The sequence below is a fragment of the Opisthocomus hoazin genome, chromosome 1 (assembly GCF_030867145.1).
Source record: "Opisthocomus hoazin isolate bOpiHoa1 chromosome 1, bOpiHoa1.hap1, whole genome shotgun sequence".
Classification (NCBI taxonomy): domain Eukaryota; kingdom Metazoa; phylum Chordata; class Aves; order Opisthocomiformes; family Opisthocomidae; genus Opisthocomus; species Opisthocomus hoazin.
This window is the reverse complement of record NC_134414.1, coordinates 65957846-65968337: the sequence shown is the minus strand read 5'-3', so window position 1 is coordinate 65968337 and position 10492 is coordinate 65957846. Positions and strand designations below refer to the sequence as shown.

Here is a 10492-nt window from a genome sequence, read left to right as displayed (position 1 = left end):
CAAAAATACAGGTGACATTTTACCAGACTGCATCACGGACAACTTTGCAGCCAGGGATCTTCAGCATTTTCAGGATTATGGGGAAGCTGAGAAGGAATCAGAAAGATTACCGAAAAGTTCCATTTGGGAGCCAAAAGTGTCACAAATGTGCATGCTGTCCTGTGGTAGAGTTAATACTATACACCAGTCATTACTTCTGTTATACCAGAAATATGACAAAATGAGGATCCCACTACATTCAAACGAGCCCCCGTGTCCTGGTGAATGCTGCACCACTTAGAAAGAGTTGCAGCTTCATATTCTAGCTCAGGACCTCTACTTGTGATGTCTTGTGTCTCGGTCACTCCTTTCAGCCCCACAGACCCCTGTAATGCCAGTGACCGTGCACGCATGAGCGGCTCTCCCAAAGGCATACAAGAAATTCAAAGTATGAAGTCTAAACTTTCTCTTCCTCCTGTGACTCTCATTTTGTGTGCTCAGCTATACCACAAGCCTCCTCTGCACCCTTAATTATTAACACAGCTATTCTCCTGAGGTGGGATTCCTCATTATCATATGAATAAATGATTAATTGTCACCATACTGAGCAAGCGCAACTTTTATAACTATATGAATCAGCACTGTGCCAAACCCTTCAAGAATAGTGACAGTGTTCAAGTATTTATTGCACTTTATTGCTTCCTGGATCATTTAAAAGGAGTCACTGACAAACAACCATTTACACAGGCTTGAAACTTTGCGTCGGATGTACTGAGCAGCTCTGTATTTCAAAATGCAGACATATCTTCTTTCCCAGCAATTTAAAGACGGGTCTTTGGCAGAAAACTCCACAGCTTGTCTGGCAAATGCTACTATTTGCGATGGCACATCTTGTGTGTTACCAGAAAGTAATTTTAATGCAACTTTGAGCTTAGTTTTAAGTATCGTTCTAACAATCATGGTGGCTTTGGTGATGTTCTCCATGGGTTGCAATGTGGAACTTAAAAAATTCTGGTACCACATAAAAAGACCCTGGGGTATTCTTGTGGGTTTCCTTTGCCAGTTTGGAATTATGCCTCTCACAGCCTTCTTGCTGTCCCTGGTCTTTGATGTGCTTCCTGTTCAAGCTGTCGTGGTGCTGATCATGGGATGCTGTCCGGGAGGCACAGCCTCCAATATCATGGCCTACTGGGTGGATGGAGACATGGACCTAAGGTAAGAGTAGTCATGTAGTTCATGTGGCTTTTTACATTGTAAACTTCATATTGAAAAGGACTGTCTGATTTTTTTCTTAGCTTCCTGGCCCATGCACGGTGGAGCTTTCTTCTTGTAAAGATGTTTAGTTACTGTAGCAGTAGTAAACATAAGCAGAATAGCAAATTTCCTTTGTTTGTTGAGGATTCATGAGGAAGATATCACAACTGAAATGTGTATGTTAGAGAATGTCTTCACTGTAAATCTTCAGATCCTGCAGAAAGTAGCACTGATGAAGACTGCTGAGCTACTAAGGATTATGGAATCTTTGTCCAAGTTAGAACTATGTTTGTGATTTTGTTTCTCCCGAGGAAAAAAGGAAACAATAAAGGACTTCAGGTTCTGAATTCTCTGTACAAAATAATGGCTATGCAATAGTTCTTGAAGTAATGTTTCTTGAAAAAGACCACCTGTGGAAAAATATTTTCCCTCATTTTGTGTTCTATACAATGAATAGACAGGCACAGAATTTCTTTTTGGAAACTAATACGAATGAAAATCACTTGCAGTAATGCTATCCGCTACTGGCACCTTCTGAAAAATTTTCAAACTCAGGGAAAGTTTTACAGGCTAGAAGCCATTGACTAAGGCAGCCCTACATTCTGGTGGCAGTAAAAAAACTCCATTGTGGCAAAGTGTGATGGGCTCAGTGACAGGATGCTCTGAACTCAGAAACAGATATATAAAGCACCTGTCACGGTCTAGGACGTCAAACACACAGGAGAAACGAACCCTACTCTTGATGCAGATTCCATGGGGGTTCATTAACTCTAACAGCCTTTAAAAATGAGCCATCTTTTTATTTTTATATCCTGATTACTTTGCTCTAAAATAAGCAGGATCATTTCTCTGTTTCCCACAAAGTAACATAAATTGGAGTATTCATCCAATTTATCATATGCCAGTCTGAACTAGAAATGGAAAAAATAATAGAAATAAGAAAGACGTGGAGCTAGGGCAAATAGACTAAGAATGTTAATATTTGTAGCTTTAATAAGACAATTTTTCCATCCTTTGAAAATAGTGAACTTCTCTGTCACATGTAGGTGTTAATGTAATACCCGATTTCAAATTATGTATGAGGTCAGCTCTGCTAATCACAAAATTCCTCACTGTGGAGGAAAGACCTATGATATTAAAACCTGTAAGACACTTTATTTCAATAAATACAGGTCTAAGAAATCACCAATGGAAAGATGTCCAGCACAAGTCTGAAAATCTGTCCTAATCTTTCCTTGGAAGAACACACTGAGCTAAACTATGCTTTCTCAGCTCTGTATGTTCAGATTTGCACCACTGAAATCAGTAGTAAAAATCCAAAACTATAATATAAATATGAGTAGAATTTACATCTCATGGCACTGGCAAAGGGTGAAGTAAATTGAAAATACCTGTAAAAGATTATTCTTCAGGAAAAGACCTTCACCTTAAGAGGTCGAAGGCTTTTGGTGAGGATCTTTGCGACAACAACAACAGGCACCAGAGGATATGAGAGTTACAGCAGAGATGGCAATACAAGCATCTTCAGTTCTTGATAGAAGAAGAACAGTGTGAGCATCTTGGTTGGTTGCTGCAGTCAGTACAGCATTATAGAAGCCTGCCCATTATATCGGATAAAAGTTTTGCTTTTAATTGGTAGTATTTTATATTTATACATTATAACTCATCAACATTGTCTACAGTCCTGCTTCAAAATGCCCCAGGGCAAATAGACCACAAGTCAGAACAAGAACTAATTTTCTACTCTTCATATAATCACAGGGAGGTGAGGTCTGAGGTTTTATACCTTTCTGAGTACCTCAGATCCAGATGATATCCTCTGAAAATTCCCATAGGGACACTTGTTTTTTGACACCTCTTTGTACTTCACAAGAACAGCTGCTTGTGAAACACCATCGCCTCTCCTCCACAGCTCCCCAGGGAGCTTCTGAGAGCACTGGCACTGGAGTTAGGGAATGGGCAGACTTTGGAGCAGGATGTAGATATAGCGACAGTAAGAAGATGTAGCAAATATGGAGATAGGAAAAATATGCTCTTTCATCCATTTGGGGCTTCACCTGACCTTAATTGTAACCCGTGGCTCTTTTCTTTCTGTGTGTAGGCACTCTCTTACCAGAGGCTCCTACAAAGTTATATTCAATGACCCTGAAGCAAAGAGTGACAGGAACCAAAATTAATGAGGATATTCCCATGGTTTCTGTATTAATTGTTCTAGATTTCTCTGGATCTGCCCAGCTTGTTGGACAGGGTCAGTATTCCCTTTTCTGAGGGCAAATCACACAAAAGAGAAATCAAAAGTGAGGCTTATAAGGAAGTTTATAAAGTCCCTTAAGTAGAACCCTTTTTCACAACTGTTATGTCAGAGGAGTGTGATTTCTGGGCATAACTTTATCTATTCTACTCAAATTCTAAGAATTTTCTCCTTATTTTAGCTGTCTTGACTTTTCCTTGTTCTTCATTCCCGTAGCAGAATGTATCTTTTAGTACAAGGTGTATCAGACCTGATGGTTTCAAGACTATATATTAAAACAGAAATGTCTTTGCACATACCAAGGAAGAAACAATACTTATGCTCAGCTTCACTGACTAAGTTTCAGTATGTACTCTTTGGCCTAGAGCAAAACAAACCAGAAAAGGGAGTTTTATTGCATCACTCACCCTTGATTATGAAATCTTTTTGGTTTATGCTGTTGATTTTGGAGTGAAATTTTAACACTCCAGAACTGCTGGTATAACGGAAAGCTCCATTTGCTGTCCATTTGACCCTGTCCAGCTTGCCACCCTCTCAGAAGCCAGCCAAACCGGCAGCACACAGACAGACTTGCCAACAGACCTTCCTGATGACCGCCTGTCTGACTGCCTTATTTGCACTGAAAGTTATTGTTCTGTGGCTGCAGAACATGTTGATATTATATGTTCCTTTTTTTTCAGCAGAAGCAATTCCTTCCATTTAGCTTTTCTTCTAACCTGATATACAGGATAAATTGACTGCAGTCATTAGCATTTCTTGCCCAGCCTTTCATACGCTGTTAAGTTGAAATAAGCAAATGAGAAAGACTATAGGCTAGCTTGAGATGAACTGTCACTTTAACCAATTTCTTTGCAGCGTCAGCATGACAACTTGCTCCACACTGTTGGCAATGGGGATGATGCCACTTTGCCTCTTTATTTACACCAAGATGTGGACTGATTCTGATGCAATTGTACTGCCCTACGACAACATTGGTGAGTGCAGTGAACCAGTGCTTTCGCTTCTGACTCTCTCCTTTATCGTCCCTCTAGTAACAACCACATTTATACCATCATCCTGCAGAGTCATGAAGAAATGACACCACATTTAAAAAAAAATATTCATCCTCCTACTTTCCAATAAATTCCTTGGGAATTGGGTACCTAGATCACTTCAAGTCATCCACAGCTCTGCAGAGCAAGGACTTGAAGTCATTATAGATATAGTACAGGTACTTAACCACGAGATTGTGCATGTTTTTCTTTTGAAATGGTTTGGAGATCTGCGTGGCACTGGGATAACAATATAAAATAATCCATACAGGAATAGTTGCTTTCCTTGGATGAAAGTATTTGTAACAGCTTTAAGGTACATTCCTGCAAAGTGCTAAGCGCTGAGGCCATAATCTGGCAAAGTACTCAAGCACATGTGGATAATTAAGCAAGTGATTAAAGCTGCTGAGCCTCTTTGAAAAGCTGCAATCTATACCGCCAGGAGTGGCTTCATTTGACTTCCTGTCAAAAATCTCATCCAACTACAAAGAGAAAATAGTCAAAGTATTTAGAAATACATGCTCCAGTGCTTTGCAGAGCTGTGGCCGTAGTGCTTATCAAGTGCGGTTCCATGTTGCGCTAATCTTAAAAGCCAGCAGAGTCACTTTCACATTCTTCTATTTCATTTCCCATTGTCCTGGGGGAAAAAAAAAAAAAAAAAACAACACATACATTGTTTGTGCTTTCAAAATAAATACTGGAGAGGGGAGACCAAAACAAAAGAAGCTCTAAACTGTTTGTTGATATGGTACAGCAGCAAAACACCTGCAGGCAAAATTAACATTTAATATAGCTACTCACATCACAGGATAGCGATGATTAGCACATTCAAATTTCTGTCTGCCTATCTGATGCAGGTGAATGAGCATGTATCTCATCAGAATGGCAATTACTTCAACAGTAATTCAGGCTTCCAAAGAAAACAGACTCTATAGGAAGGCAAATGGGCAGGTGTGGGTAGAGCATGCATGCGTTCTCTGGGGTGTGCATACCAGAAATGTCCTCTGCAGGCTTGCTCCATACATCCAGCTGCTTTACGTAGTGTCTGTCCTCCTTTCTTGAACTTCTGCATGATACATGGTCTTAACTTCTCTTCTTTCTTCTTTTTTACAGGAATTTCATTGGTAGCTCTTGTAATTCCTGTTTCAATTGGAATGTATGTTAACCACAGATGGCCTAGTAAAGCAAAAATCATACTTAAGGTAGGATACGAAGGGCTGAAACATTAGTAATTTCAGACAAATCATAGAATCAGAAGCACCACTGAAGCAGTACATTACTATTCATAGTATTAGTATCTGAGTTCGTAAGAGAAAATTTTCAGCGGAAAACAAATGAGACACTACAGAAATGTATTGCTTTCCCCCTGCACAAACATGCATGAGTTGCATACATTATTAGAAACAATCATTATCCAAAGAACCTACTTTTGTCGTTGGCTACAACTATGTTAGTAATTGAGTTCAGTTTATAATGTAAACTGAAATTGGAAGGAAAGTCATTCAGGTCAACTGGAAGCACTTTCTCTCTACAAAATAATAAAAACTGAAAACATTCTGAATCAAAAAAAGCTTTCTATTTTTAAACCAGTTTATTGATTTTGGGGACAATTTTGAGCGTGAAATCAATTTTTATTATAACAAATTTTGAAAATGTTCCAACTGTTAGAAAGAGTCTAACAAACAGAACTATTCACAAAACTCAACTATCTTTGCAAGATAGTTTCAGATGCATCAAAAATTTGGGTTTTTTTGGCAAAAACTATTCTCACCAAAAAAATAATATTAAAAACAACAAAGCTACTTTTGGTGCTAACAGCAAATTAATCATTTGGGAATTTAGGTTTAAGTTTAAAGTGATTGTCAAACATGCTGACCTTTGATAACCACTCTTAGTTAACACATGTATTTTCTAAATTTTCTTAAACACTTCTCATCTGGAAAATAGTTATTCTACCTATACTGTTTTATCGTTTTTCTGCTCAGGTAGTAGCAAACACAAAGTCCCCTGACATCCAATTCGTTTTCTTGAACTATTAGCTTACTGTGTTGTATTTTTCAATCAATTCACAACTTCCTTATGAACTTGGATACTATTGAGTGCTGGTTTCAAAAGTGTACTATTCCTGTTTAATCACTTAAGGGAAAAGCATAGACTTGAACTCACATGAAAAGATGCGGTACTTGCATTTCGTCCTCTTTCTTATCAAATGTGTGAGCAACCCACAGTAGGGTCCATTCACAGTTTTCTTTATGTAGGACAATGAAACATCAGGTGAAGTTTGAGACACAGCTGTCAGACTAAGGTCCATACAGTGAGAAATGGAGATAAGAACACAAAGACAGTGTGCCAGGTGAAACAGAAGAGTTTGTCTTGGCCAAAGCATGTTTCTTCTTCCTAGGTTCTTGTGGTTAATAGCTCAGTCAAACAAAGTTCTTGTTCATTCAGTGCTTTTAAAAAGGCTTGAGGCAAAGACTGATGTAAGTCAGTTCTACGGGACACACGTTTTAGCTGACAGTTGGGTTCTCCTCAGCTTAGCCCCAGAAGTCTGCTAGTGAGATCTCTGACAATGTATGCCATAAGGGCAGGCATTTCACTTGAATATTGAGAAGAGAGTGAGTTATCACTTTCTTAGGAACGCAGCGGTGAAGATCTCAGTACATTCAGTCACAGGAAATAAGATCAACTCAGTGACTATGTCTATGCTGAAATGCCATATGAGCTCACAACCAGTTTTCAAACACAAATTTTCAGCCACATTAAAGATTTACTTCTCCACTTGACAAATAATTTCCTCTCACTAATAATCTAACACCTAGTTAGCATATGCTATACTAAACCCCAAAATGTGACTGCCCAAGAAGGGGGGAGGAAAAGTGCATTGTACTAGCTATTAGGCTGTCAGTTTCCCAACAACTCCGGGAAAATTTTTCTAAGGTGTGCACCATTCCTCATGCATGTCACACCTGTGAGATTATTTTTAATCTCCACTTTTAAGTACAATTATAACCAAGTCTTCAAGAGACTAGTTTTAATTTTACAGGTATCTGCTATAGATACCTATTATAGCTGTGCCTTGATCTATGTCTGTAGTCACACACTGAAGTACATCCTACATCTCCTGTTTGGGGAAAAATGACAGCTATCTAATCTGTCTGCCTGCTGTAAATTATATTGCCGTAAACTTTAGATTTTATGTTTAATAAGAAGTTTCAGTGACTCAGAGACACTCACAGACATGTTTAACACTATGTTTGATGCCATTAAATTTCGTTGAGGTCTCTTATTCACTCAGACCTTCATCTTTCCCCTCACAGATAGGTTCTATTCTGGGAGCGGTCCTCATCGTGCTCATTGCTGTGGTTGGGGGAATACTCTACCAAGGCTCCTGGATTATCTCACCCAAGTTATGGATCATTGGCACCATATTCCCAGCAGCTGGCTATTCTCTGGGATTCCTTTTGGCTCGTGTAGCTGGTCTGTCTTGGCACAGGTATAGATTTCTCTGTGACAAAGACCTGTAGTCTCATTTCAGCTGTAAAAGAAGATTTTATTTAATGATTAATCAATGCTGAGAATGCTCTTTAAACTTTAGCTACGCTACAGAGTCATTCATTCCCCAATCCTCTTTCTGGGATACTAGGTGTAGGTAAAAGCTTTCTTGTGTGCATTATTATTTGCAGATTCTGACTATATTATTTCCCCCACTCTCTCACACATCTTCTCTATGCATGCCCCTTTCCTGCACTTCAAAGGAAGTGGATAAAACAGATCTGACTTATAAGTGGGTTGGGACTGCAGTAAAATTTCTCATAAAGATGAAGCAGCCTAGAATTTAGAATATAATTACAAGAGAGGAAGATAGTGAGCATTACTGAATGTAACGTGTGGCTTGAAGGTGGAGCACAGTCCTTTACAATTGCTGAATTGCCATAAATTGTGTGTTCTGGTGGTAACAGCCATATGACTCATGGAGTGTTTTGTTGAGTATGTGAGCCAAAGGATACCTTTTTCTCACTTACTCTATGTTTTTTGTTTATCCAGATTATTAAAAAACATAAGGACGCACAGGCTGCTATTTCACAATTGTTTTTGTATTATTCCCTTTAGATGTCGTACAGTGTCTCTGGAAACTGGCATGCAAAACACTCAGCTATGTTCAACTATAGTACAGCTCTCCTTCACTCCTGAACAACTTGAACTGATGTTTACTTTCCCACTCATCTACAGCATTTTCCAGCTGTTGTTTGCAGCACTAATTTTAGGAGGTAAAGTATAGACATTTTCTATTATATCATCATAATTATCATTATTGTAACCAGTCTCATTCTTCATGGATATGGAGAAAAAAGAAGTGATAGAAATAATCAAATGGAAAATAGTCAATTAAATAATGACCCAAATGATTATTGAGCATCGCCACTGTGCTCTGCTCTGTACATAATTAGGAATATACCAGGCTCAGTTCAAGGTTTGGAAGACCCATTTTTTTTCAGCACAAGGGAGAAGATCTCCATCACCTACAACCAGACACATGAGAATACATTGAGCACAGGATTGTTATCACCCTTGGCTGAGGAAGGCCAACTGTGTCTTCTTCCACCACCCCAGGGTGCCTGGGTGTATAACAGCACAGCAGGGCCATCCCCACAGGCATGTACAAATTCCCCCTTTTATCAGGTGTAGAGAGAACAGGTACTAGCTTCACAGCTAATGTGAGAAAATATCTTCCATTAGAGGTAAAGGTCCCTTTTTCCTCCCACATGCTCCCCATGAGTTGCTCTGCTGCTGCTACAACTAACCTACCGAGGGTCAGGACTTTGTCCCTATTGCTCATCCCTGAAACCAGCTTTGACTATTGAGGTCCCACTCCCAAACCAGCCATCTTACCCAACACCAGAGCACTGCCCGAGGGACACAGCCTGCAAGGCACAGCCTCGACTCTGGTCTCTCTGCAAGGCAAAAGCATGGGGACAGACGAACCACTTTGTTCCAGCTCCTGCCAAACAGCACTCACCTAGAAGTAAGGGTCAGTCCCACAGATCCAGCCAAGAGCCCAAAGGCTTCCCAAGGGAAGCCAATACATTTAAAAGTCACTAAACAACAAGAATACAAAGCAGTCAAGCATCAAATGCAGAATTTAAAATATTTTCCTTATTATTTTCTAAATACACTTTTCCAGTAATGAGTGCTGTCAAAATAAAATAATTAAAAATAGCTTTAAAGAAATCATCTGGGGGTGTTTGAATGTTCTAGCAATATAAGGAGGGAAAATGTTGCATGGCTACATGTTACCACAGTGTCTTTTTCAGGTAGTTGTCATAATCTCTTTATTTAGTACTAAATATACCTTTTCCCAGGCTACCGTCTTTACAGAAGACACCGGCTCAAAACAAAGGCAGATATTGAGAAAATAGAGGAAAAAGAGAATTCAAAATCAGCGTCATCGCATGCTAAAACAAATGGAGGATATGTATCAAATGAGACCAAATAGGCAATTATCTCTGTTCCCACCAGCTGAAAAGATTTAAGATGTAAGGTTTACCCAAAACTTTTTTTTTTCACATGCTGCTTCTTTATGGAAATATTTAACAAAAGGGGAAGTTCTGCTGATATTGTATGGTAAGACTTTAAAATTATTAACTTATGAAAGATTTCTACTTTGATTTTGAACACAGCTTCTGCCAAAATTGTAGAATCTGGTTTTGAAGCTAATTCCCTATGAATATTTAGTGGTTTATTATAGCTTATTTAAAGAAAGGCAGAATAAAAGTGGGCTATTGCTAAAAAAACAAGCAGATGTTTGCACTACCAACTCCAGCCCATGATCCTGCAAATCCATCTGCTAGTCTCAGCCCCAACACCAAACAAAGAGAAATCTTGTAAAAGTGCCTGAGCAGCAACAGGAGTTAAGGTGGAAGATCTGATAAGGCTGGAGGATGTTCACTGAACATGTATCAACCATGAAATTGTAACA

At 39.1% G+C, this 10492-nt stretch overlaps 1 protein-coding gene across 1 annotated transcript; it reads left to right on the top strand.

Annotated features, from left to right (window-relative positions):
• Positions 1 to 772: 772 nt before the first annotated feature.
• SLC10A2 (solute carrier family 10 member 2) lies at positions 773 to 10009 on the top strand. The gene is made up of 6 exons (XM_009933470.2): positions 773 to 1194; positions 4340 to 4458; positions 5629 to 5717; positions 7833 to 8008; positions 8626 to 8783; positions 9876 to 10009. Exons 1-6 carry the CDS (start codon positions 773 to 775, stop codon positions 10007 to 10009), a joined length of 1098 nt encoding a protein of 365 aa, XP_009931772.1.
• Positions 10010 to 10492: the final 483 nt, after the last annotated feature.

What these genes read in the sequence shown, in the direction of transcription:
- SLC10A2 (XM_009933470.2), top strand. Translation starts at nt 773, where the DNA reads ATGCAGACATATCTTCTTTCCCAGCAATTTAAAGACGGGTCTTTGGCA. An exon ending in GATGGAGACATGGACCTAAG is followed by an intron (nt 1,195 to 4,339) that starts GTAAGAGTAGTC and finishes ATTTCTTTGCAG; the next exon opens with CGTCAGCATGACAACTTGCT. An exon ending in AAGCAAAAATCATACTTAAG is followed by an intron (nt 5,718 to 7,832) that starts GTAGGATACGAA and finishes TTCCCCTCACAG; the next exon opens with ATAGGTTCTATTCTGGGAGC.